The 26291-nt window shown below is 53.4% G+C and overlaps 15 protein-coding genes across 15 annotated transcripts; 8 read left to right on the forward strand and 7 right to left on the reverse strand.

The window, feature by feature from the left end:
* Positions 1 to 435: 435 nt before the first annotated feature.
* Positions 436 to 906, reverse strand: MGL_0973 (uncharacterized protein; the record flags this gene model as incomplete). The annotated part of the gene is made up of 1 exon (XM_001731653.1): positions 436 to 906. The coding sequence occupies one exon, from the start codon at positions 904 to 906 to the stop codon at positions 436 to 438; it is 471 nt and encodes a 156-aa protein (XP_001731705.1).
* A 413-nt stretch (positions 907 to 1319) lies between these two features.
* MGL_0974 (uncharacterized protein) lies at positions 1320 to 4715 on the reverse strand (the record flags this gene model as incomplete). The annotated part of the gene is made up of 1 exon (XM_001731654.1): positions 1320 to 4715. The coding sequence occupies one exon, from the start codon at positions 4713 to 4715 to the stop codon at positions 1320 to 1322; it is 3396 nt and encodes a 1131-aa protein (XP_001731706.1).
* Positions 4716 to 5224: 509 nt separating this feature from the next.
* Positions 5225 to 6118, forward strand: MGL_0975 (uncharacterized protein; the record flags this gene model as incomplete). Its single annotated transcript, XM_001731655.1, has 1 exon — positions 5225 to 6118. One exon carries the CDS (start codon positions 5225 to 5227, stop codon positions 6116 to 6118), a length of 894 nt encoding a protein of 297 aa, XP_001731707.1.
* A 269-nt stretch (positions 6119 to 6387) lies between these two features.
* MGL_0976 (uncharacterized protein) lies at positions 6388 to 7872 on the reverse strand (the record flags this gene model as incomplete). The annotated part of the gene is made up of 1 exon (XM_001731656.1): positions 6388 to 7872. One exon carries the CDS (start codon positions 7870 to 7872, stop codon positions 6388 to 6390), a length of 1485 nt encoding a protein of 494 aa, XP_001731708.1.
* An 879-nt stretch (positions 7873 to 8751) lies between these two features.
* MGL_0977 (uncharacterized protein) lies at positions 8752 to 9135 on the forward strand (the record flags this gene model as incomplete). Its single annotated transcript, XM_001731657.1, has 1 exon — positions 8752 to 9135. One exon carries the CDS (start codon positions 8752 to 8754, stop codon positions 9133 to 9135), a length of 384 nt encoding a protein of 127 aa, XP_001731709.1.
* A 734-nt stretch (positions 9136 to 9869) lies between these two features.
* On the forward strand, positions 9870 to 11213 carry MGL_0978 (uncharacterized protein; the record flags this gene model as incomplete). Its single annotated transcript, XM_001731658.1, has 1 exon — positions 9870 to 11213. One exon carries the CDS (start codon positions 9870 to 9872, stop codon positions 11211 to 11213), a length of 1344 nt encoding a protein of 447 aa, XP_001731710.1.
* Positions 11214 to 11471: 258 nt separating this feature from the next.
* On the reverse strand, positions 11472 to 12899 carry MGL_0979 (uncharacterized protein; the record flags this gene model as incomplete). The annotated part of the gene is made up of 1 exon (XM_001731659.1): positions 11472 to 12899. One exon carries the CDS (start codon positions 12897 to 12899, stop codon positions 11472 to 11474), a length of 1428 nt encoding a protein of 475 aa, XP_001731711.1.
* Positions 12900 to 13612: 713 nt separating this feature from the next.
* Positions 13613 to 15127, reverse strand: MGL_0980 (uncharacterized protein; the record flags this gene model as incomplete). Its single annotated transcript, XM_001731660.1, has 1 exon — positions 13613 to 15127. One exon carries the CDS (start codon positions 15125 to 15127, stop codon positions 13613 to 13615), a length of 1515 nt encoding a protein of 504 aa, XP_001731712.1.
* Positions 15128 to 16313: 1186 nt separating this feature from the next.
* MGL_0981 (uncharacterized protein) lies at positions 16314 to 17288 on the forward strand (the record flags this gene model as incomplete). Its single annotated transcript, XM_001731661.1, has 1 exon — positions 16314 to 17288. One exon carries the CDS (start codon positions 16314 to 16316, stop codon positions 17286 to 17288), a length of 975 nt encoding a protein of 324 aa, XP_001731713.1.
* A 120-nt stretch (positions 17289 to 17408) lies between these two features.
* On the reverse strand, positions 17409 to 17903 carry MGL_0982 (uncharacterized protein; the record flags this gene model as incomplete). The annotated part of the gene is made up of 3 exons (XM_001731662.1): positions 17409 to 17485; positions 17535 to 17748; positions 17799 to 17903. 3 exons carry the CDS (start codon positions 17901 to 17903, stop codon positions 17409 to 17411), a joined length of 396 nt encoding a protein of 131 aa, XP_001731714.1.
* A 273-nt stretch (positions 17904 to 18176) lies between these two features.
* MGL_0983 (uncharacterized protein) lies at positions 18177 to 18821 on the forward strand (the record flags this gene model as incomplete). The annotated part of the gene is made up of 1 exon (XM_001731663.1): positions 18177 to 18821. One exon carries the CDS (start codon positions 18177 to 18179, stop codon positions 18819 to 18821), a length of 645 nt encoding a protein of 214 aa, XP_001731715.1.
* Positions 18822 to 18951: 130 nt separating this feature from the next.
* MGL_0984 (uncharacterized protein) lies at positions 18952 to 19749 on the reverse strand (the record flags this gene model as incomplete). Its single annotated transcript, XM_001731664.1, has 2 exons — positions 18952 to 19405; positions 19451 to 19749. The coding sequence occupies 2 exons, from the start codon at positions 19747 to 19749 to the stop codon at positions 18952 to 18954; spliced, it is 753 nt and encodes a 250-aa protein (XP_001731716.1).
* Positions 19750 to 20151: 402 nt separating this feature from the next.
* Positions 20152 to 20899, forward strand: MGL_0985 (uncharacterized protein; the record flags this gene model as incomplete). The annotated part of the gene is made up of 3 exons (XM_001731665.1): positions 20152 to 20557; positions 20598 to 20761; positions 20840 to 20899. The coding sequence occupies 3 exons, from the start codon at positions 20152 to 20154 to the stop codon at positions 20897 to 20899; spliced, it is 630 nt and encodes a 209-aa protein (XP_001731717.1).
* A 516-nt stretch (positions 20900 to 21415) lies between these two features.
* Positions 21416 to 23215, forward strand: MGL_0986 (uncharacterized protein; the record flags this gene model as incomplete). Its single annotated transcript, XM_001731666.1, has 1 exon — positions 21416 to 23215. The coding sequence occupies one exon, from the start codon at positions 21416 to 21418 to the stop codon at positions 23213 to 23215; it is 1800 nt and encodes a 599-aa protein (XP_001731718.1).
* A 364-nt stretch (positions 23216 to 23579) lies between these two features.
* MGL_0987 (uncharacterized protein) lies at positions 23580 to 25220 on the forward strand (the record flags this gene model as incomplete). Its single annotated transcript, XM_001731667.1, has 1 exon — positions 23580 to 25220. One exon carries the CDS (start codon positions 23580 to 23582, stop codon positions 25218 to 25220), a length of 1641 nt encoding a protein of 546 aa, XP_001731719.1.
* Positions 25221 to 26291: the final 1071 nt, after the last annotated feature.

Below are 26291 nucleotides of genomic sequence, written 5' to 3' on the forward strand. Positions count from 1 at the left end.
TTTACGCATCGTCGGATGCCGCCAGTCTAGGCACGCGTCAAGCGCAGCCGAATCGCGTGCGAAGTCACACACGCGAGACGCCACGGACCCTAACGCATCCTAGACTCGCAGCGTCCTCAAAGAATGGATGTACTTCAATTTAATCCTGGACAACTTGCATGGACTTGGATGCGTACCATTCTGGGAGCGGTTAGTGACCTTAATTCTACACAATGCATTTGTGCAGGATGTGTATGAGCAAGAATGAAAAAAAGATAACTGAGGCCGATGCGTGCGTCATAATGAGGTAAGCTTTGGTATGAGTGTTCCACAAAGGCTTGCGAAGACCTGTTCGGAAGCAGAACTGTAAAGAAAAAAATGCAAATCCTCCGCAGGGCCTTGATTTCATTCTCTCATGCATATAGACATGCACATACACACACATACACACCCTGCCTAGCAGGGATACGTACAAGAAGGAAGTGGATAGGATGGGTCGACGAATGCTGGGTCCATCAATGGGTCTCGCCGCATTTCCCAAACGGCTTCGCTTGTCCGAACACCTTTGCGTTGATGTGCACTGGCCTCAGCGCGGCGTTCGAGCCACTTGGCGCGACGCGTCTCTGGATCATATTGCCGCAGAGTCAAACAGAATTTGAAGTCTTCACGCCGTGGCGCACAGTTCGCGATCGTTCCGTAACGGTACACGCTTCGAAACTGCTCACCTAGCGCGTAGCATGTAAGCCACTTGTCAAAAAGCGTGAGACAGGATGGAATGTCCTCGAGGGGATTGGCCGCCGCTTCTAGCACAAGTTCTTCACGACGCAGAGTCTCAAAGTCTCGATTGGCTAACGGCGCAGGCGAGCTCTCTCTTGGATTTGCCGCAGCATCGCCCTCTCCTGCTGACCGCGAAGCGACCGCACCCATCGCGGCGATCCCCAGGAAGTGAAGTGGTTGAGGAAGGAGAAAAAGAAAGGACCAAGAAAAAATAGGTGAGGGAGAAACACGGAAGTCTCTGATAGGTGATGACGTGGGTGAAAAGACCTGACATTTTATTTGGATTTTCGTCCTAACTGCTGCTGCTGCTGCCGCCGCCGCCGCCGCCGGACCCCTCGGTTGCCTCGCGTCATTTATCAGCCTGCCACATGGACGCGCGGTCCTCTGCCTGCAAGGTGCACGTGATTCAGGCCTGCATCGCTCTAAGGAAAGGGTATCTACATGTGTGTCTGGGGCGAGCTTGGTAGAAAGGTGTGCAGCGTCGACCTGGTGGCTTTCGCTGCACACCATCACAAAGACCGACCGAAAATCTGAAGAGAGCAGACTGAAAGCGAGTGCGTTGTCTACACAGCCTCTTCAAGCACGAGGCGAGGCACCACCTGCATCGCCATGAGTTCCTGGAACAAGAGCTTCGTCGCGTATGGAACCGTGAGTTTGACGACGTGCTTGGAGCTCTTGCAGTAGCCACAGTAGCCATTATAGCCTAGTAGACCACACTCCTCACATGCATTGACCACAAACGCATCGGAACTGACCATCAGGCGCTCGAGAAGGAGCTGCGTCGCGCCGTAGCCGATCAAGCAGTCACGCTCCATCTCACCAAGACGCAGGCCACCATCGCGACTGCGCCCTTCTGTCGGCTGGCGCGTTAGCACAGCACGCGGTCCACGTGCGCGTGCATGCATCTTGTCCATGACCATGTGCTTGAGCTTCTGGTAGTAGATCGGGCCAAAGTAGACGTACGCCTCGAGGGGCTCACCTGTCATGCCGCTGGTCATGTACTCTTTGCCACCATAGTGGTAACCATGCTCAACGAGAATGCGAGACATGTCTTCGACCTTGGAGCCGCCAAAGGCAGTACCATATTCTTGCGTGCCACGTAGTACACCTGCTTTTCCAGACACCAGTTCAATCATCTTGCCGACCGTCATTCGTGACGGGAAACCATGTGGGTTCATGATAATGTCAGGACAGATACCCTGATCGTTGAATGGCATATCAGCCTGCGGCACAATCAAGCCAATCACACCTTTCTGCCCGTGGCGCGACGAGAATTTATCGCCGAGCTCAGGCCGCCGTGTCTGTCGAATGAGCGACTTGACGAGCGTCTGGTCCGAGTCAGTGTCGCTAATGAGCACCTGGTCAATATACCCCTCGACAGGCGATTTGTACGACAAAGGAGCGTTCTTATACGTGATTGCCGAGTTAAGCATGGTGCCTGCGCTGTTGTCGTTCGCATTCGTAGGGATTTGCTTGTTGATATACACGTCGCCGGGCTCGAGCCTCTCGCCCGCGCCTGAGATGCCGTCAGCCTCAAGAGCCTCGAACCGACGTAGTGGTTCGCCGTGTTCATTCACAGGCGCATCAGCCAGGCGGTCAAACGTGCCATTGGCATACTTTCTCAGTACCGTGGACTGTTTCCGCATCACTTGACACCGGCCGAAGCCTCGGTCCAGTGACGCACAGTTCATCACAAGCGCATCCTCAATATCGTAGCCGGAGAAACTCATTACGGCAACCATGGCATTCTGGCCGGCAGGCAGTTTGTCGTAACCAATGAGCTCGATCGTCTTCGTCGATACCATTGGCTTCTGCGGATACACCATCAGGTACAGCAGTGTGTCGATGCGATTCAGCTGGTTGTACCCAATCGCACCAATGGCCTGCTTACCCATGGCACACTGATAAGTGTTGCGTGGTGACTGGTTGTGGTGTGGATACGGAATTAGGCCTGCACAGGCGCCTAGCAGCGTAAAGCATTCAATCTCCAGGTGCGTTGTCGATGGTCCAATGCTATGCTCAAAGAGGGCAATGTTTGAGTCGTTCTCCTCGTTCACATCCAGGTACTCAACCAAGCCACGGCGCAAAAAGTCATCAAACGTCATCGTACCGGCCTGCAGCTGTCGAATGTGCTCAGACGTCACCTGCGGCCGACCGTTTTCAACAATGATCATCGGACGGCAGATCCGGCCGCCATCCGACGCAATGTTCACTGTCTGGTGATGCGTATTCGTGTAGATACCGACGAACTCCGAGATGAGCCCCGCACGCCGCAGTCGACGGAACTGGGCGACGAATCTGTGGGGTGTGAGCGTGACGCCCACAACATTGCCGTTCAAAAACACGATGTATGTCGATGGTTGGTACAGCTCGGCGCCCGTAAGCAAGTTGATGTCTTCGAGGCCCAGCGCGTAGCAGAGGCGGACGATGGGCGCCTCGTCGACGTCTGTCGTGATGTGGGTCATTAAGGCCAAGTTCTTCACAAGTCCACATGCCTCACCCTCAGGCGTGTCGGACGGACAGAGCATGCCCCACTGTGACGGCTGCAGAGCTCGTGGACCGGACACTTTCCGAGTCTTTTCAAACTGACTGCTGATTCGCGTCATCATACCCAGAGCGCTGATGTAGCTGAGCCGGCTCAGCACATGCGTGACGCCGGCACGCTCCATTTTGAATCGCTTCAGACTCCAGTTGCCTGTTGAAATCGCACGCACAAAGCCTGCTGTAATGTAGTCGCCATGATAGAAGAACTGGTTGTACGCATCAAATTCAGATGTGCGGTTCGGCTTCTTCAGCACCTTGTCGATGTTTGTCTTTAGATCAAAGTTGAACTTTTTGAACAAATCTTCGAACAAAAGGGCCAGCAGCTGGCCGGCCAGCTCCAGACGCTTGTTACCCACATAGTCGCGGTCATCGACCTTGCTCTCGTCGACCATGCACACCAGTACGCGGCGCACCATCGTGGCAATGTACATGGTCTTGTTTCGGAAATCACCCTGTTCGACAGGCACATGAGCCATAATAACGGTGGCCAAAACTTCGAGCGCCTCATCGCTCGCCGTGCGGCGCATGCCAACGCCACGGCGCATGATTTTGACTCGCGCCCCCATGTAGTCCAAAGCTTGCTGCCGTGTAAAGATGCCGAGCTTCGCTGCTCGTTCCAAGTTTATGGAAAACAGCTCCGCATACGTCTCGTCCTGGCCAGCGACGAGCTGGAGAATCTCCTTGTCGGACTGGATGCCCATTGCACGGAAGACAACGACAATCGGGATATCCTCGTTCAGCGAGTTGTGTTTCACATAGATGAGCCCGTGCTTCGTCAGCACATATGACTTGGATTTGCGCTCGTGCGTCGAACTAGTGACAGAGGCCTGGACGACTTCCTTGCGACTATCGGCCTCGACAATAATACGGTTCTTTGACAGCTGCTCCTGCACGAGAATGACCTTTTCCGTGCCCTTGACGACAAAATAGCCACCCGGATCCAGTGGACACTCGTTCATACGCGCGAGGGTTGCCTCGTCTTGCCCGGCAAGCCAACACTTGTTGCTGCGCAGCATGATGGGCAGGCGGCCGATCGGCACATTCTTCCGACGCACAATCTTGCCACCACGCGTATATTCAATATCCACATAGATAAATGCACTGTAAGTAATGTCGCGCAGACGACACTCGTGTGGCGTTATGCTGCGGTCGATTGCATCAGGGTCTGCACGCTCGGGATGGCCCACAGTGATATTGGTGTATTTCAGGTAGAACTTGGGATCAATATCCGAAGTGACGCGCTCATTCGCACGCAGGATGTTTTTCAGGTCCACATCGACAAAGTAGTTGAACGAGTCGATATGCTGCTTTACTAGACCCTTGACCTGCAAGTACGCTGGCAATAGCAGCCACTTATCTTCGATGGCCTTGACTGGTTCATTTAGGCTTTTGCCTGCACGGGCAGCCGCTTCCATCACCTCTTCCATGCTGTGTAACTCCAGTGGCTGTCAGTCACAGTACCAGCACAGAGCTACTACTACTGCTACTACAGCAACTTCTTCTCCTCTGCTGTTTTCGTTGTCGTTGTTGCAAGTGGCGGCGTTGGCAGCGGGCAGCAGCAGTGGCAACAACTTGGCAAAACCGCTCGTATTTCAAATGGAGGAGTCCAAACTACACACACATTTTTTTTTTTTGCCTGCGTGTGTCTGGCTGGTCGTATTTCCATTGGGCCGGCCACGCACCAAGCCAAGTGGGGGCTCGTCAGAACAAAAATGTTGAGGAATTATTATGATTCTGATTATTTCGATCGTTCTGGGCAGGGGCCGACACGCAACACCCAATGCGCCCCCTCGTCGCACACGCACTCAGATACGCACTGTCTTCGAGGCGGCGCACTTCCCAGTCATCCACGTGGCTTATTCATCCCCGTTCACGACTGGACGTGACACGAGTGACTCGTGCATCAGCACCAGCTACAAGAACGATGTCATCGACAAACACAGCTGAAGATCTGACGCTCAAAAACGTTCTCTCATGGTTTGACAAGAACGCACCGACTTGCTTGGCCGACTCGTGGGACAACGTGGGTCTCATTGCACAGTCACCCGTGCCGAAGGAAGACGACAAGGCACGTGGTCTGTTTCTCGCGATCGACCTGACGCCAGCTGTGGCTGAGGAGCTCCTGGCCAAACCGGATGTGCGTGTGGCTATAGTGTATCACCCAGTGATCTTTAGTCCCATCCGATCCATCACTATGCAGAATCCCCTGCAGCGCTCGATCTTGCGTTGTATCGCAGCGGGCATCCACATCTACTGTCCTCACACGACACTCGATGCATGCCTGGGCGGGATCAATGACTGGCTTGTCACTGGTCTTGAGCATGCGTGGGAGTCTTCACATGTACCAAAGCCCGAGTCACTGCTTCGTGCTGTGCAGAACGCGTCGTACGAAATCATTGAGCCAAGCAAAGATGATCCATCCGTCGGCATGGGCCGCGCACACACATTTGCTCAGCCGTGTTCTTGGGCGGCGTTGATCCATCGTGTCAAGGCCCTGCTGCGTGTCTCACACGTGCAGATTGCAGCTGCATCTGGTGTAAATGAGACCACTCAGATTCGCTCTATCGCAGTATGCGCAGGCTCTGGCGGATCGGTCCTCCGTGGATGGACGGACGCCGATGTATATGTGACGGGAGAGATGGGGCACCATGACATTCTTGCGGCCAATGCACGCGGTATTTCAGTGATTTTGACGAATCACACCAACACCGAAAGGCGATACCTAGTCGATGTTCTGCAGCCCGCCCTGAGCTCGTCTCTTCCGGGCTCGCATGTGTATGTGTCAGAACGCGATGCTGATCCACTTTGCGTCGCCTGATAGGCGAGCCATAGATGCCAATCCGGACTGACTCAACGCGGGCCGGTGTGGTCTTAGCAGCGCCCCAACCAGCACCGACTCTGACGGAGGCAGTCTCACTACGATTTGGCTCAAGGCTAGGACAGCCAACCCTCTTTGTGAAGGATTACGAACCAGAGCATCGACACACTTCGCGTCCTCTACACGCATTGTTCACTCTTTCTAACCTCCCATATCACTTTCACTTCGACACTTTACCAAGCCAGTAGTACCTACGTATATATTCACAATTAAATCGGCTCACCGGGCGAGCCCTCGCTGAGCAGGACAACAGCGTACTTGCCGGAAATGCGCCAACCAGGCTCCTCCTTGTCAAGACGCTCTGAAACGTCAAGCGGGACACCCACAACGACATCCGACTTGATGGTTCGCAGCGACGCGACAGGCGGCGCTCCCTGCTCTTTCGCCATGGGTCCGATGGCCTCCTCAAATGGCGTGGATGTGGGTGCCTGGCAATCGTACGTGAGCTTGCGATGGTTCAAGTCACCCTTGAACAAGACAAGATTGCTTTCGCACAAGTAGTGGAACAGATCAGGAGCCTCCGCAGGCAGCTCCCAGAACGTGTAGCCTGAGCACCAGAACGGATGCTGTTCATACACCCACTTGCCTTCCTTTTCATACTGCTTCCAGCGTTTGCCGAGAGTGCGAAGCGACTCGACCTCCTTGGAGGATGCATCTGGGAACAGTGCACCGTACGTCATAATGTTCAGCAGCCAGCTCCAGTCCTTGCGTGTGACATCCGAGACGAACCACGGGATCCGTTTTCCGTGGAAATGCACTTCGCGCGCAATGCCCGTCTGAATAAGCCAGTCCGCATAGACACAGTCACAATAGAGCTCGAAGCCTGCATTGTCCAGCACGAAATCAATGCGGCCGCCGCGCATACGGCTCACAAGCGCCCAAAGCCGGTTCAGGTGGTTGCCGAGGATGTTCTTCTCTGTGGATGCGAGGTGCTCGCCACCAGTGGACTGGATCTTCTTGATATCCTCTTCCGTCATATTCACCAGGAGCGACAGATCAGTGGCATTGCCCCAGAGCGACACCTGCGTGAGTTCGAGGAAGAGCTTGTGCTGCCGATCTAGATCGGGTTCTTTCATCTCGGTGTGTGACCCCTGCGGCACGGCAAAGCGCGTCGACAGCTCAAACACTGCATTGCCGGAGCGGCCAAACGTGTCACACTTTTGGCGGAAAAAGACGTCATAGTCTTTCCAGTTTCGCGACGTCGAGAAGCATTCATGCAATCGACGGTACTTGTACGCTTCGGCAAACAGCCATGGCGCATTCATGAAGTCGGCGCCGCGGAAGTAACGAGCGAGTTCCTTGTTCCACAGCGTCACATCACCTTCATTGTCATCGACAATGGGACGTAGTTTCTGGTTCTCTTGCAAGGCCTGCATGAGCCCCTGCATTCGCTCAATACATTGGAGCAAGTCGATGATCAGCTCCTCGTCAGACTGCTGGTTCAGCGTCTTGTACACGTCCTCAATAGCCTTGCCGAGAATCGTAGGCAGACGCTTGCCCATGGTTTCGTGCGCGAACGAGTACTCGTGATAACCACGGTACGCGGGCCATGGCGGGTTGTTGGGATCAATTTTCGAGGCCGTGCGCGGGAACATTTCATCGCTCTTGAAGTAGTCAGGCTTCGGCGGTAAGTTGCCGAGGTTCAGCAGGGTTTTGCTCGCAGGGCGAGCAGAAACATGAGATCGATCACTCATACCTGCAGATGGTGGTGGTAGACGGGAAGATTGCTCTGGATGACTATTATCAGTCCACACCTATCGAATCACCGGTTGCTTTCGTTCACGCGCGTGATCTCGCACCCTGGCCCTCTGGTTAAGGGACACAATATCCCACGGACCTGCCAAGGCTCGCAAGGTTGTTTCACCTAGTTGGCACTGATGAGCGAATACGGCAGATTCTATAGGCCACAGTGCCCCGTCAGCATTCAAATACAGTTTCCTCATTGGTGAGAAAGCTGACTCCCTGTCCCGTTGGAGGCTGGGTAAGAACTGGTCCGTGACCACCCGCGCGTCAGACAGCGAGCTTCGCTCCCGGGACGCCTCCACCCAGAACGAATCTATCGGGTCATGGCCGTGCTTGATTTCCTTCCTCTCTTTTCCCGAAGCATCGCCAGCAACCGACCTTGGTGGACCAGACCCGCTCCAGGTCTGACTGCGCTTTCATTCGGCCGTGCTCCGTGCGGACTCACGTGACTACATCCAGGGCCTGCTCGCCAACCTATCGCCCGTGGGACGGCCGCGGGGTCGGGCCGCAATCGATGTGACGGTAGCCGTTTCATTCTGTTCGTTGCCTACCGACTACCGTATCACAATATGACGCTGTACTATTCGATTGTATTTGCGCTCCTCGTTCTGGAGATGGCCATGTTTTTGGTGCTGATTGTACGTGAGAAGGATCAGCATGCTATGCGGTCCATCTGAACAGACTAACATGAGCAGGTGCCATTGCCATTTTCCGCTCGCCGCAAGCTATTCCGCTTCCTAGCCACGAGCGAAATCGTTGGTCGGATCAACTATTGTATTCGAATCACCTTTATATTTGTCGCCGTGTTATTCATTGATGCGTTCCAACGCATGCTAAAGGTTTCTCAAGAGTCGCACGTCAATGAGCGTGCTCAGGGTCTCCACGACTTCCGCAGTGAGACGAACTACCACGCCAAGAAATTCTACGCTCAGCGCAATGTGTACCTGACGGGCTTCACTCTGTTCCTCAGCATGATTCTGGCACGCACGCACTCGCTTGTGCTGGACTTGATTAATGCGCAGGAGGAGCTCGCCGCAAACGTGGGTGGCAGTGAAGGCGGCGCTGGTAGCTCAATTGTTTCGTCCGACAAGAAGCACCAGGAGGAGATCCAGACCATGAAGAAGCAGATGCAACAGCAGCAAGCTGAGTACAACCGCCTCTCTGACGAACTTGCCAAGGCGCAGTCGGCGGTCTCGGACAAGAAGAGCGATTAGAGAAGAGACACGAGGGGGGTGGGGAAGGGTGCATGAACTTTATGTTCTTTTTTTTTTTCTCCTCCCCTTTTCTCTCTCTCTCTTTCTCTCTCTCTCTCTCTCCCTCTCTCTCTCTCTCTTCCTCTCCCTCCCTCTTTCTCTTTCTGTCTCTCACCCATTTTGATGCATACGTACATACGCACTTACCCCAAGATGAATCACTCCTTGTGTATAGATGGATAGATTGAATCTTACGTCTATGCTGTGGTCAGACAGGGCTAGATATAGTTTGCCTAGAGCTTTTGTACGATTGTAAGGTGTGGTCTTGTAGGAATGAGCACCACCGGTGATGGCAGGTCGTGCGTCGTCACCGGGTGAGGGCGCTGTTCTACGTCGCCAAGTCAGCGGGGCCGGTTCGTTGAGACATCCACCTCCATTGAAGCAGTCTTAACCTAGGGTGTTGCCGGCAGCGTGCAGTGACTTGGATCAGTCACATATCGGCTTGAGCTAGCTAGCGTCACGCACTTCTCCACATCCATGGCCCTAGACGATGGCCGCTTATTTCGTGAGGATGTGTGGAAACGACATGTAACGACACTCGCACGATACGCCGATGAGGACAGCGATGCCAGTTCTCTAGTGCATTTTTCGTCGGCGCGCAAGCATCCTAGGTGGTCAGCTTGTGGACTTGAGGCTAGCGTGGACCGCCAACCAACCACAGCTATCGCACTTCGTTCTTTGGGTCCCAACTATGTATGTGTGAGCGGAAAGCAACTTTACAAAGACTCACACATCTACTCCAGGTGCCAGAAGAAGGTACAATACGCAATGACTACAGTGCGAACTTTGTCGATTCCGGCCTAAAGACACTGCCGAGCGCGTGGATCGGAAATACGGCCCCCGAGACGCGTTTGATAGAGCATCCGCGGCTTCGCCGGCTGACCGCCCTGAAAGCTGCTCTGGCACAGTATGCTGCAATTCCTCGGACATATCTACAAGCTGACTTGCGTGCATGGATACCCACGGCCCAAGCCATTCCGAACCTGGGTGTGCTCGAAACGCTCGGTTATGATGTGATCCTTCTCGATCCACCGCTGCCTTCCTATGCATGGAATGTACCTCATGATCCCCAGATTTATCCAAGCTGGTCTTGGGACGATATCGCGCAGCTCCCTATACCACGACTCGCGTCCAAAGACAGCTTTGTCTTTTTATGGGTCGGCGACGGCCGCGATGATGGTCTGGAGCGTGGGCGCGACGTGCTCCATCGCTGGGGCTACCGCCGCTGTGAAGACATTGTGTGGGTGCAAACGTCGGAGAGAGACGCATATGCACCACAAGGGACATCTCTCTTCGTCCCGGTCGTACAACACTGCTTGATGGGGATTCGCGGCACCGTCGTACGCAGCACAGACTCGTTCTTTGTGCATTGCAATGTCGACACTGATGTGATTCTGTGGCCTGGGGAACGGCCGGAACCTCATGCGCCCATTACGACCATACGAAAACCGCATGAGCTGTATACGATCATTGAAAATTTTTGCCTCGGGACACGACGTCTCGAACTGTTTGGTACGAACCGGAATCTACGGGATGGCTGGCTTACTGTTGGTTGTGATGTTGGGCCGCAAGCTCCGCAATGGCCAGCACATGGTGCCATGCCATTTGAGCCTACGACATACATGTCGTATTTCGTGCTTGATCCGCCTGGATGCCCACTTCACTGCCGCTCTAATCTGTTACCATACAGCGAAGAGTGCGAGCAATTGCGTCCACGCACACCACCGAATCGACATGATCACTCACAGCACGCGCCGAACCAGTCGGATCAATTGCTCTCCCCTCATTACCACCAGCCTTACCAGCAACCGGACCTGGTTATGACACATGCATGGCCCTCGCTAACTACGATGCCGCTCTATACATGGAAACCACGACCTGTGAGGTTGCAGCCGCCACTTAGTCAATTGCTCGGCCAGGGAGCCGGGGGTCGTGCTACAGTCAGTGTACCAAGTAATAGTGAGCGTCTTAGTGGGGCTCAGGCTCGTGTTCTCGAGCGTGTGCACGAGACGGCTGCGTTACAACGTGTACGTGAGTAGGGCGCTATAAAACATGGTGAGGGCGAGAAAGTAGCCGAACAAAAATGATTGGATCAGAAGCATCTCAACAAGCGTGAAAGAGCAGCGTCGGTGCCATATACTGGCATGGAAGGGTCGTGCTGAACGAGCGATGAACCCCTTTTTCGTATACCTGTTTCTTTTTATTTTTTTTCCTTCCATTCTCTCTCTCTCTCGCTCTCACTAACTCTCTCTTTACGAATGTATACTTGTAGTAGTATGGTAAAAAAAGGAATGTATTTACATGGGCTCAGTAGGAATGCGAGTCGGTGTGCTAGGTCGGGAGCTGTGACTGGTCAACAAATGACGTCCAGGGCTGATGCTCAAGAATGCCTTGGGGCCCGCTTGTGCTACATGATTGGGCGCTTGCTCCTGAAGCCATGGCATCGCGTCCATAAGTGCATGGTGTGGTGCTTCCAGTCGTGAAGGCGAGCGCCGCAACACACGCGTGCTGGGTCTGTCTGTGTGTGGTGATGGAAGGTTATGCTCCACCCATTTGGCAGCGACATGCGCTAGAGATGAGACAGAATTTGTCGATGTACGAGGACCGCCTTGGTCTTGTGCATCAGAGAGCCGTGCATCAGGCACATATACAGGCGCCGTACCAACAAGATGCAAGAGGGCTGCTGGGGCAGGAGGCGTCGATGGTATCGAGAGCGATGCCGGGCGGTGGCGATGCTCGACATGTGCAGGAATCTGACCGTCTGTGTCACAGACAATGTCGGGCGTGGGCGTTGAGGGCGGCTGTGGCGCTGCTGATTCGATCGAGACCTCGAATGTCAGCACAAACACGCCCAAGAACGTGCATAGACATCCCACGCAAAAGGCAGCGAGGCGCGCCCAGCTGAGCTTCGACAAATCGTGATACAAGATCGACGAGCCGATGATGGTGGAAATAGTAAACAGCACAAATTGCGACGGTATCACATGGCGCGACTCGAAGCGCTGCAACGCTTGATTCAAGAAGATGAGCTGCGTCACGGCCGTAGCGAGCAGCACCAGCAGCAGCATGTAGAAGAGCGGCTCACGTACTATTGATGCACTGCGAAAGTGCACCAGGAAGGACGAAATGGCCTTCGTCGCAAGCACGGTGAACCCACCAAATACCGCACATAGACCGACATGTACGAGGACAGAGCGGGAGCCAGCTTGTGTTCTTCGGCACATCACAATGAGCACAATGCCCAGCACCAGCATGGAGGTCGCATACACAACAAACGTCGGCTCACAGAGAGCGGCCCACAAGCTGGACGGGTCTAGTGGCACATTGCCCGACGGTCCGACGCTACACACTACTGAGACAGCGCCAATAATCGAGAGGACCATGCCGGCGATATCGAGGAGATACAAATGCTCACCAAGCAGGGTCGGTGCCACTACCGCATTGGAAAGGAGGGAAACAGCACCCAGGGGCGATACGAGCGAGGCAGGTGCAAATCCATACGAGAGAAAATTACCCGACTCACCCAGCGTCATAAGCAGGAAGCCCATCCACCACAATCTGCTTTGGAGGTACGATGTCGCCGGAGTTGGGTGCCTTAGAAGTGGCGTGCTTTCGCGACGGTACCGCTGCTTGGGCGATTCATGTTGAGCATCATTCGATGCGACCGGCACAGCTGCGACAGCTGCTGCCGCTGTTGCTGCAGCCGTTTCTTCTTCCAGGCGCATGTGTGCGAGTTTTTGGCAGTTGAGCGCCACTGAGATTAGCACATTGCTCGCGATCGTTATACATATGCCAATCCACCATCGTGGCGCAGACGCCATCACGCGCAGCCGAGCGTGATCGAAAGGTGCAATAAAGAAGAGAGACAAGCTAAGACGGAGTGAATGAGTGAATGGGCGGAACGGATATTGGGACGACAGATGAATTTGGCGCTAGTTGCTTTACGAAACGCCCGTACGTGTGAATCGAGAAAAATAATTCTTGTGGAAAACACACACACACACATTGTGGCCTAACAATACCCGCAACGGTTTAGTCGATAGGGAAGCATGCCTTAGGCAAACAAATGTAGTGGCCATACAACCCACAAGTACGCACCCGGCTACACTCGTTCATAAGGTACAAAGTGCATACCCAGATAGGGCATCCTGAGTCACAGCACGTACATACAAGACACAAGCTCCGATACTTCGCAGGCTTCAACACGAGGGAAAGGGCTCGTCCGACCTGGCCCCCACTAGGCACTCCATCCTTCCGTGATAGACGCGTCCGTGAACAGCAGAACTAGCCAATTCAGTTCCTGAGTCTTCTAAGCGCATCAAGGACAGCCGTATCAATTCGACCTACGTACAAGATCCACCAGCATCATCTCATCTCTATCTCTCACTCAGTGGGGGGCGGGGACGGGCGATGGTAGTTGTGCCTTTGGGCCATGCGGTTAAAAGTTGATAGGCTTGTCATAGCTAGCAAGGGCAGCTTCCTTGAACGCCTCAGACAGCGTCGGATGGGCATGGCATGTGCGGGCAATGTCCTCGGCACTAGCCGAGTACTCCATGGCCAAGCATGCGGAAGCGATCATCTCACCGGCATTCGGGCCAATAATGTGCACACCCAACACACGATCCGTTTCCTTCTCGACGACAAACTTAACGAAGCCGTCCGTTTCGTCATTGGTCTTGGCACGCGAGTTCGCCATGAAGGGGAACTTGCCCACCTTGTACTCAACACCCTCTGCCTTCAGCGTCTCTTCCGACTTGCCGACCCACGCCACCTCTGGGTACGTGTAGATCACAGAAGGGATCACATCGTAGTTTACGTGGCCGTAGCCGGAAGCAATGATCTCGGCGGCCGCAATACCTTCGTCCTCAGCCTTGTGCGCGAGCATAGGACCAAAGGTCGCATCGCCAATACACTTCACGCCCTTGCACGACGTGTTGTACTGGTCATCGACAACGACGCGGCCACGCTGGTCCACTTCCACGCCAATAGCCTCGAGGTTGAGGCCAGTGGTCACGGGACGGCGACCAATGCACATCAGCACGACGTCCGCTTCGAATTCCTTAGTCTTGCCATCGCTCTTTGTCTCTGCCTTCAGCGACACCTTACCATTGCTCTTCTCAACAGACGACACCTTCGTGCCCATCTCGAACTTGAGACCCTGCTTCTCTAGCACCTTCTTAAACTGCTTCACAAGCTCAGCGTCGGCGCCAGGGCCGCCAATGCTGTCTTGGAACTCAATCACCGTCACCTGCGCACCGAGACGGCTCCACACACTGCCCAACTCAAGACCAATCACACCGCCACCAATCACTACCATCTTTTCCGGCACCTTCTCAAGCGACAGAGCACCCGTCGAGCTGACGATCTGCTTCTCATCAATCTCTACACCAGGGAAGGGTGTCACTTCACTGCCCGTTGCAATGATGATGTTCTTCGCCTCAACTTGCGTGTTACCGCCATCCAGCAGCTGAACATCCACAGATGTCGGTGACGCAAAGCTCGCCATACCCTTGATGTAGTCGACCTTGTTCTTCTTCAGCAGCATCTCTACACCCTTTGTCAAGCCCGTCACAGCCTTTTCTTTGGCCTGCATCATAGTCGGCAAGTTCAGCGTCACATCCTTGACATCAATGCCACGTTTCTTAAGGCTATGCGTTGTGTCATGGAAGATGTGTGAGTTGTTCAGCAGCGACTTCGATGGGATACACCCAACATTCAAACAAGTGCCGCCAAGAGATCCACGCTTCTCAATGCAGGCTGTACGCAAGCCAAGCTGACCAGCCTTGATTGCGGCCACGTAGCCGCCTGGACCGCCACCAATGACCACCACATCATAAGGCTCAGAGCCCGACGCAAGGCCTCGCGACATGGCAGGCACCACACGCGGTAGCGTCATGGGCTGCATGGCCCGCAAAGATACAGATGTACGACGAGAAAGAAGGGCACTCAACATAGTTGATTTACGACGGTGCCTCAATGGATGTCGTTCAAGACCAAGCGCGGTGCTATGTGCTCGGCCGTTGTTTCCGACTCAACAACCCCTTCCGCCCCGCCTGACACATACGTGTGCCCGTCCGCATATATCCCAAACGCACACTCCACAACCAACATCCGGCTTTGGCTGTTACACCATGCCGCGTCTAACCGGCATCGAAGGGGTCAGTTGACTGAGATTCACATTCATGCACAAACTCGAATCGTATTCTGTTTTCTTTGTTACGAATCACCGGTGCTGTATGATATTCACCAATGTTTTTTTTTTCTATACACGTCGGGGTATAGGGAGCGATTTTACGAACGATCAACAACGCTGATGGAAAAGAACCGTGGCATGTGCTCATCGTTCGTTGACGTCCTAGACAGCTGTGGTCCTGCCCTTGACTGCGAGCGAGATGCGTTGCCCGTTTCAGGATATTTGTCCTCAAGCCAGTCGGCTACATATAGCCCCGTAATAGAGAAACCTAGCGAGTCAGTAACGACCATTTTATGTTAGTAGGCGTACCTATAGCTGCTAGGCCCATAACGATGCGAACGCGGGGTGAAATTGCTGTGAAGGCATGAGTATGTGTGATGGTAAGGATGTATGGCGGCACACGTACACATCCAACTTTCGAGAATGGATTTGTTAGAACGAGCTTCGGACCACGAGTCCAAGCGGTGTGCGAATTGCTTGAGTTTATCAGACCCCTCGGTCGGTGGCGTGGTAGGCATCGGTGCGCGATCAAGACGCTGCATGCGTTGCGTACGCGGTACAGGACGCGATACATCTTCTCTACGGGCGCTATTTCGCATGATGTACGTCGCCCACATCGCGTGTTAAAAGCACTCACTTTCTGCGAAATGCCCAAGACTGAATCTACGACGTACTTGGATTTCCAAGCGCACACAAACGACATCACTGCACGCACGCTATTGATGTGGAGGACAGTCAGTGCGTGCTAACTTCATCAGCAGTTGAAAGTGTCCGATGACGAGAAAAGGGAAATATGCAGTAAAGATTTGACGTTCTCGCACGTTGGGCGCCGGCCATTTTTGCTCGGCGCTTGACAAACCGTCTCACGACAGCATTCTTGAGATAGTGTCCTTGCTAAGGGCAAAGTCGCACGCACGCACCACCTCAAGGATTGATCTGGTGCAAAATGGCTGTTGGTAATCCAGACACATGGATTGCGCAGCTGCGTGAGTGCAAGTATCTACCAGAGGAAGATATGATGGTGCTTTGTGATCAAGTGCGGCAGATTATGCTGGAAGAAAGCAACATTCAACCCGTGTCGAGTCCCGTTACTGTATGTGGCGACATTCATGGACAGTTCTGGGACCTTCTCGAGCTGTTTCGCGTCGGTGGCAACTTGCCCGACACGAGCTATATTTTCATGGGCGACTTTGTCGACCGAGGCTTCTTCAGTCTTGAAACCCTATCGCTTCTCTTAGCCCTTAAAGCACGATATCCGGGCCGCATTACGCTTCTGCGGGGAAATCATGAGAGTCGCCAAATCACACAGGTGTATGGATTCTACGATGAATGCATGCAAAAATACGGTAGCGCCAGTGTGTGGAAAAACTGCTGCCAAGTGTTTGACTATCTCAACATTGCTGCAATCATTGATGGCCGTGTCTTGTGCGTACATGGAGGCCTGAGTCCTGAGTTGCGTTCGCTCGATCAGATCCGCACGATCATGCGTATGCAGGAAGTGCCACACGAAGGACCATTCTGCGACCTCATGTGGTCTGATCCTGAAGAAATCGAGACTTGGAGCGTGAGTCCTCGAGGTGCTGGTTGGCTTTTCGGCCGCTTGGTCACAAAAGAGTTTAATCATTTGAACTCTCTGGACTTGATTGCTCGCGCACACCAGCTTGTACAGGAAGGGTTTAAGCTAATGCACGACAACAATATCGTCACGGTGTGGTCCGCCCCTAACTACTGCTATCGATGCGGTAATGTGGCATCGGTCTTTCAAGTCGATGACTTGCTCGATCCGAAGTCACAGGCACAACAGGATGAAGCACAAGAGGAATCGCGATTCAACCCGTCACATTTCAAAATCTTCGATGCTGTCCCTGATCAAGAACGCACGCATCCAGCACGAAGCACTGCGTCCCAATACTTTTTGTGAAGCGCTGCTGTTATACACAATTCTCCCGAAAAAAAAAAATTATAGTGCATGCCGCTTTGTACTAATATCACGAGCCATATGTGTGTTGCTTCCACAACTACCTGAACAACGTAGTATGATTTAGAGTCCCTCGTGCGTGGGGCCTCGTCCCTCATCACGCGTAGCATAGAACTTCTCCAAGAAAGATTTTGGTTTGGCTACGCAGTTAGTGATCCACCAAGTCCCCTTTTCAATGTCAATACGCACCAGGAGCCTCTTCCTCACGGAACCACTGCATGACGTGCGGCGCCTGCTTCCATGCATTCATGGTCTCCTGGTATTCCTGATGTCCCTTGAGCAGCAGGACATCAAGTACGGCAACATCAGTCACGTTGCGATAGCGCTCGAACTTGGTGCGGATCTTGGCACGCAGCAAGGCTGGTGGCACGTCAAGCGGGTACAGAGCACAGATCTCCGGCACCTACCATTCCGCGTAAGAAGCAATCTCTTTTATGTGGCATGAGCACGTACAGAACGGTAAAAACTGCGGTACAATGAGCGCGCACGACTCTGTGCATGTTGCAGAGAGTGTGACACCTGTGCAGCCTTGGCCAAACGGGCTGGAATCGTTGTCATCGTTTGTTCGTTCTACGACTTATCCAAGTGGTTAGCCAAACTAAAACTTGACCGCCCTACACTGGCTGGAATTGTGGGTGCACCGACGCCGCCCGGCTCATCCACGTGATACACACGTGGATATCTTTTGCTCCCACACATCCACTCGCGCGTGGCAATTCCGACAAAAATGTCGGTCGGTGCCTTGACAACGGTCGGACACAAGAGTTCCAAATCCATCCATCCGGCCAGGTGCGCCCACGACGAGACTGGCTTCTACACAGACAGCAAACCATGCCTCCTTATGATCGCCGCCCCGCGCGGCGAAAAACACTCTACGTAAAAAATTTTCCTCCTAGCATGTCAGCTAGTGAATTGGCGTACGAGTTCGAGCGCATCGGCCCTCTCGTTCGATGTGACATCCCAGCTCCTAAAACGCCACATTCCAAAGTGTACGCGTTTGTCGAGTATGCCGACCCATATGATGCGGAAGATGCTTATTACGATCTGCATGGCCTGCCCATTGGCCGATACAGACTCGACATTGACTTTGCTAAGAATGCACCCGCTCCTTCTTGGCGTTTCGGAGGTCCAACACGCCGTCGTCGCTCGCCATCGCCTCGCAGGTACGCCCGTGAGTATGAGGATGAAATGCGATCTTCGTCCCAGGCAGCAAGACTCGATGAACATATGCGTGGTGAACGCGACGCGCGCGACGAGCTTGACCAAAACAATGATGGTGGCCTCCGTGACGAGCATGAACAACGTAAGGGAGATGACGTTTACCGAGAGCATGGAGACCATGAAGAGTATGACGCACGTCGCAAGTCGGAAGAGCATCAAGAACCAAGTGAATCTGTTGCTCCGAATCGACCATCGACCCCAGAACTTGCTGATAGGAAGCCTCTCGATCGAGAACACGTCGTGACACAAACATAATCTACCAATGTACACCCTCCTAGCGACCGATATATCATGGGGACTGAACATCAGCACGGAACCTGAATTGGGGTGCTGTGTTCACGTACATTTCGAATGAATGAATGCAATTACATACTAAGCGCAGATGTCAATTTGCATTGGCGGTCGAGACCAGTGCATCCTCGCCCATCTTCTTTAGTTTCGCATCCAAGTGTCCATCTCGATATATGGCGACGATCCTTGCTACAAGATCACTGGTACTGATACCTTCTGTCCGGCGTGTCGGCAAAAACTTGCCTGCTTGCTTAATCCAATCGTACACATCAGTGCTTGCAGCGCCCGATGAGGCCATGGCGTAAGGTGCTTCGTCGTGCGCAACATAATCAATCTGAAGCTTATCCATGAAAGCCTGGTCAATGACCCACGGAGCATCCTCAATCACTTCATCGACCCAACGGCAGTTACGCACGGCTTCGTAACGCTCGGCAGATTCCAAAATAGGCCGGTTTTTATGCGTTGCGCAAAGCGTCGATGACACCACACCCACAATCAAGTGTACATTAGGAAATGACAGTTTGGCTTGTCGAAGCTGCAGAGCATGTCTGGGGCGTAAGAGCCAATGAACTACCTAGCTAGGCAAAACGTACGCATAATGAAACAAATCGTACACACCGTCGGCATAGATCCGGACAGGACGATCCTCCGGTGGTTTCATGATCGAGTAGGGACGCGCAGGATCAGGCTCATAGATAGCTGCATGAATCCAATGGCGAATTGACTCCGCTGTGGGTATCGGCGCGAGACTCGGCTCCGGTGGGACGGGCTGGTTCATTAAGGCAGCATATGACTGTGATGCTGCCTCCATACTTTCCGCGCTAGAGCACTTCTCAGGTTCTTTCCCTAACGGCCTAACAACACGTCCACGTGCTACTGGAGTTGGCATCATGTTGGTCGACGCCTAGATCAATGATCCCTGGCAACTTTATCTGTCGCCGTTCGTCTCGACCAAGTCCCATGGCGCGCGTCCACGTGCATAGGCGTGGTACGTAATGTGAGTGTACAAGCCACGTGATGGCGTTTGAGTGTGCGTGCGCTTCAGTGGAGGCGTAGAAGATGTTGCTGTGGAGTGTTGGTCGAGAAGAGGTGCAAACCAATGCGAGGGAGGGAGGGGGCAGTGCTGGCCAGCCGCGCTAAGAGAAACTGGAACGTTGAAGAAAGCAGGTGCCAACGCCGTCAATAGGGCGCGTTCGTAGGTGACATGCCCCCGACATTTGGAGCTGCACCGCGATGTCCACGGTGTAATGATCGAGTCTATGCGGCCGAACAGGTGATAGGGCCTATGTCCAAAATGTACCACCGACACTGCTTGAAATGTGTCGTGTGCAACAGACGTTTGGATAGCGTGTCATTATTGGAGCATGATGGTGAGCCATTTTGCAGCAATTGCCATCGCACACATTTGGGTCAAGGCAAGGACAGGTTTGGCACGGCCGTTCCTTTGAAACCCAAGATTCCCATACTCACTTCGCAGAATCCGCCAACAACATCGCATTGCAAGCCATCACAGCCTCCTCCATCTAAAGCCAATTCCGATACCAATATCAGTGCTAGAAAGCCGTTACCCATAAGTCCGTCTGGAAGTCAAGATCCTTTGCCTATTCCGGCATCGCTAAGTATGCAGAATGTTGTTCCTCTACACGGCCCGCCAGCGGTGGGACAGACCCCTCTATGTGGGCGTTGCCAAACACCTGTGTGTATGTACGATTGTATTTGCACCTATGCATTGACTCTCAGACTTTGCCGAGCAAAAGCATGCGGCGAATCGGAAATGGCATCGTGCATGTCTGCGATGTGAAGGATGCCGAGCGTCCCTAGAACCGAATCGCGTGGAAGAAGGACCGGCCGACCTATGGGATCAAGGTTGGGTCAACACCTGGTGTCATATGTGCTATTCCAAGGTATGTTTGGGAGAGAAGCAGCACCGCCTGCGCCATGTGTTGCATTGTCTCCATAGCACACGACTAACGATGTAACAGAAATTTGGACCAAAAGGCATAGGTGTCGCAGGCATGTCTTATCCCACACCGCCCAAATAGACGTCCTACCATTTCTTTACGTAGATCGCACGGAGCATATTCGAAGAAATCCACATGTACAAACCTATGGGCGCATGAGTGACCACGTCTGCCAAGAATTTACGTTTGCATTTTGCCCCCAAATCCACGGCGTTCTATCTTGGGTCTCTTGCGAGCGCACCCAAATAGGTAGGTGTCCCACGTCGCAAGTATTTTAGTCCGATCGCGTCCGAAATTCTGGCGCTTTCCTATTGGTGCAAACACATACGTCCCAAACTTAGCTTTGGCATCAGATTTCATCCGCGGTTGGGTCTGCCTCGCGCGCCACGCACTTGGCGCCGTACAAATCTTTTTTAAGCACTGCCAGGGCACGCAATAATCCCATTAGTTGAACTGTGCCCCAAATTGCCTCACCGCCTTTGACAAGACACTCTCACGCGCCCACACAACGACTTGCCCTCACCATTGTCGTTGTGCAAAAACGTTGTTTTGGCGCGCAAGTAAAATCTGCGCAAAGCACACGCCACTATCTTCACAATGCTTAGTTTTGTACAGTCCCAGCTCATTCCTATGAAGGAAATGTTCTCCCCGCTTAGCTTTAGCGAGCCTACAACCAGCATGCCGGGGGGGATCAATTTTGACGACAATGGCTCTAGGAAGTCGTATGTTCCAGAAGAAACAAGTGAAGATCATCCAGAAGATGGGCCGGATCCCCATACGACATCACAAGAGGCTCACGAGCCGCAATCGAGCTCAGATTCAGACGATCAAACCGCGCCCAAAGAGCGTAAAGCGCAATCGGAACTGTTTTTGATCGTTCATGCGAATCCTAAGCGCAAACTGCACCATCCAAACAACCTCCAGGTTCAACTTGTGCGGCCGAAACGGCATGATCGGAACGGTGCGGATGCCAGCAACCCCAGCAACATGTGGGACCCGCAACACCTTGCCGGGCTTAATCGCACGCTATCGAACCATTCAACCAGAAGTGCGCTTTCCAGCCGGTCAGGGCCGCCAACGCACCATCGAGGACGGCGCACAATCCCCATGTACAATTTCGACTACCACCATATCCGGTCCAAGGTCGTGCTGGATGCCGGCACTGATCAGCCGCTGGCTAGATTTACCAGGAGAGGGATTGAATTGGAGGGGTTCGGAACACTGCAGCCGAGTGAGATTGGCTTCCTGCACGAAGATCATGATATTGTGGGCTTGCAAGATGACTTTGAAAGTCCCAGTAAGACCCGCCATTCATTTGAGACAGATACGCGCCAAACAAAGGATCCGGCGCCGGAGAACAGGTTTCTGCGGCGCATGCGGCGCTTGGGAAAAAGCCTGCATAGCAAGAGCGTGAGCCCCCCGAAATTGAAACGCAGCTCGAGTGCACAGTCGAACTTGAGACTGACACGGGTCAATTCCAGTCAAGACAATACGGGCATGCTGCATGCGATGATTTCCTCGTACAACCCACAGGCCACTCCGGGCGCTGGCTCGTCTCATGGCAAGATTACGACCTCCTACGTTTGGGACATAACAGAGTACGATCGCCCAGATGTGGATGAAGACCCAATTCAGCGCACCGAGGAGTACGTGTCCAACATGTTCTCAAATAAGCAACAGGTGCAGTCGTTCCACAAAGCGGTGACGAACGTGATTCTTACAAGAATTTGGAAGCAATTCAGCCCCCTAGGCCGCCGCGGCTTGGGTGCCGCGCACCCACCTGCCGAGCAGATTTCTGTGTGGTTTGAGTGGGTTCGGGACTGGAATGGAGGTGCTGACAACCCACACAACTTGTACAACACGGACGTGCATGGTCCGCTGTCGTCGGGTAGCTCGCCAGACAAGTCGACTCATAGCGACACGCCGGTCTCGAGCATTTCACCCACATCCTCACCTTCTTTGCATCCACAGAGCGACAACAATTTGGATGCACCTGCGGAAATGGCTGCGACAACCCTGGGCATACCTCAGCAAATGTCTCCGCTGCCTACAAACACTGACATGCCCCCGGACGAATCGACGAATTTTTCTCCCCAGAGACTTAATGTACCTAAAGAAGACATGCTATGCATGTATCCATGGACATGCTACCTTGTGTTGAATGGCGACGCACGTATTCCGATCGGCCGACTTGTGCCGGCACCCTACCATCGAAGCATTGCATGTGAGCTTCAGCTTCCATCGCCGCTGCCAAGTCTTCGCTGCGTTTCGTTGGGTGTTGATCGTAAGGGATTTTCGCGCGAAGAATTGCGCGATATCGTGGCAACAACAGCGTTGCACTTGATCATTCGAGAGAATCTTGGATCAGTGCTTGTGGATTCCGAAATGGCACACTAAGAATACATCTTCGTTCACTACAACATGGATGGTTATCATGGTTTACAATGGCGTAAATAGAAAGGGCATATATAGATTATGGTGCAATAAGAGAAATAACATCTGCAACAACAACAACAACAACAACAGCAACACAGCTGTTGTCACGACATGTGTAGGCGAGACAAACGACAAAACGATCTTTCATGAAGCGGAGGGGGACTGCCGTGTCCGTTTAGTCATCATGAGCACCCGTCGTCGATCGGACGCGCGGCGTTTCTTGTCCGTAGCACCAAACAAGCTGAAAGAATCGGCTCTTCTTAACACCACCTGTTGGTTGCTGCTTGGGTGAACGCGATAGGCCGGACACTCGCACGCATTCACTATGGCAGTAGCGAGCAAAGGCGAAAATCCAGATGAGTCGCACAGCGTGACACAAAAGCATGCCTCAGAAGCGTGTGCGCCTCAGAGCGACAAATCACAGTATTTAGCTCTGCTGCGCCACAACATCACACTCCTCAAGCGAAGCGTGGCTCATGTAGAGCAGCGCTACATGGCACGGGTCATTCGCTCGCTTCCTTACGTGCGCACGCACGTGCAAGAAAAGGCTGATGTGCTCGCACTCGTTGTGCAAGAGGCCCTTCCAGAGGCGAGCACATATCGCGAGGAGTTGCTTAGTTTGTTGCCGCAGCCATTCGTCAACGATGTGGCGGATGCATCAAAGACAGTAGAAAAGCCTGCGGCTATGGACGAAGAAATGCCAGATGCTTCATCGGCTATGCCATCACACAATGCTGCATCAGAGACGCGTACAGATGATGATGCACTGCCAGAGCTTGTGGCATACTTGCGCCTGCTGGTCGTCGTGTACCTGCTGGATCAGCCAGCATGCCTGGCGAAGGCTACGGCGCTGTGCGCCAAAGCTGTCGACGAAGTGGTGCTGCAAAACCGACGCTCACTTGATATCCTTGGTGCAAAGCTAGTCTTTTTCCTAGCTCGCTGCTACGAGAAGAACAAAGACGAGGGTCTCACGTCGTTGCGAGATATGCTTTTGGCTTTGCAACGCACATCGTCTCTACGACATGATTCAGAAACGAATGCGACAGTCCAGAATGTGTTGCTCCGTATGTATATTGTCGAGGGCAATCTGTATGAGCAGGCCGATAAGCTTGTGGCTCGTGCCCCCTTCCCACGCACACATGCATCGAATCCACAAGTCGCACGCTACGACTACTATGTGGGCCGAATCCGCGCTGTGCAGTTGAACTACTCCGATGCACATTCGCACCTTCAGCAGGCGATTCGTCGCGCGCCTCAGCAAGGACTCTTGACGAAGCGGAGCTTGCCAGATCAAGACGACAATGGCGTCAAGCCTGTGGCTGGCGGCTTCCTCCAAACGGCTTACAAACTCCTCATCATTGTCGAGCTGTTAATGGGCGACTTGCCTGAGCGCTCGATTTTCCGGCTTCCTCTGCTACGACAGGCATTGGCATCGTATTTGCCGATCGTGCAGGCGGTGCGTGTGGGAGATTTGTCTTTGTTCCAGGCGACGCTTCAGCGGAATGAAGCACTCTTCCTCCGCGACAAGACATACTCGCTGATCCTCCGCCTGCGACACAATGTGATCAAAACAGGGATCCGCCGCATCTCGCTCGCTTATTCGCGCATCTCTTTGGCTGATATCACGCGCAAGCTGCATCTGGAGTCGGAGGAAGATGCAGAGTACGTGATTGTCAAGGCCATCCGCGACGGTGTGATTGATGCGCGTGTCGACCATGAAAATGCCATTATGATCTCCAATGAGGCCGTTGATATATACGCGACCAATGAGCCGCATGCACAGGTGCAGCAGCGGATCGACTTTTGTCTGCAGCTGCACAATGACAGCGTAAAAGCGATGCGTTACTCAGTCGACAGCCACCGCGCTGATCTTGACTCGGCCAATGCGGCTCATGCCCGTGAGCGTGAGTTGGCAAGTGAAATTACCGATGGTGATTTGGACGATTCTGACGACGGCTGGCCATAGTTTGTGGGTGTGAGGGTGCCCCATATCATTGCATAGACGAAATCGAGGGACACACGTGTCGTCTGACGTTTAGGGGGTGGGGCTTCCCAAGGAGCCGGGAGCCTGCAGCAAATGGTGGTGTTTGTGCCACGTGTGGTGCTGTATTTCATCCACCGGTCGAAAGGCCGCCACCACACACCTTTTGGATGAAGATGTCTTTAGCTTTGAAGCTCCACTCACTGCGCTTGGCCACATTTCTTTTGCTCTTTGCCTCGAGTTAGGCTGACGTCGTTATGGCCGACAAGCGGCGGTCAGCGACGCCGGCAAGTGCGTCTCCATCGCCACCACAGATGCAAGCGGGGCACTCGCCTACGTCGATGGGGCAGGCGAACAACGACCCGTCGTCAATGCGTGTAGAGGACATTGTGCGTCGCGATCTCGATATACGTACACGTGCTGTGGTCGATGCATTGTACGAATTGGCATCGCATGCAGCAGATGGAAGCGAGGGCTCCTCGCGACAAATGGGAGAGAGCGTGTACGTGCAGCATGTATTGTCTTACGCAGGAATCGAGTGATTCATCGCTTGGTCGATATCGATGTCATGCGTGGACACATTCATGATGGAATCCCGAAAGACATTATTGAGTACGTTCATTCCACACGACAAGATCGTTGCTCTGTTGGACTTTTTTGTCCTCCGCCCTGTATCCCATGATTCTGACACAATGGCAGCCTAGTAGATGCCGGACGTAATCCGGACAGCCACACGCGGGCTTTTGTGAATCGCCTCGCTAGTGAGAATCAGTACTCGCTGGGTCAGTATACCTCCATCAGGGTACGTCCAACGATGGCACGGAACAACAAGACATCTTACATCAGTCCTTTCGCGATCATTTGGGCCCGGCTCTCACCGAAGCCTTCCCTATGCTAGGCGATAGCATTGAGCGTGCTATGCAAGACATGTAGTGAATCACCCTTCTTTGGGCTCATGAATAGTAAGATCTATGTATTGTACAGATGGTTGAAAAAAAGTCATATCGCACATATGTTTTTTCGTACACAGCACCACGAGTCTGCTCTCCTTCCCCG

The sequence above is a fragment of the Malassezia globosa genome (assembly GCF_000181695.2).
Source record: "Malassezia globosa CBS 7966 chromosome Unknown mgl_sf_2.1, whole genome shotgun sequence".
In the NCBI taxonomy this organism is placed as follows: Eukaryota; Fungi; Basidiomycota; class Malasseziomycetes; order Malasseziales; family Malasseziaceae; genus Malassezia; species Malassezia globosa.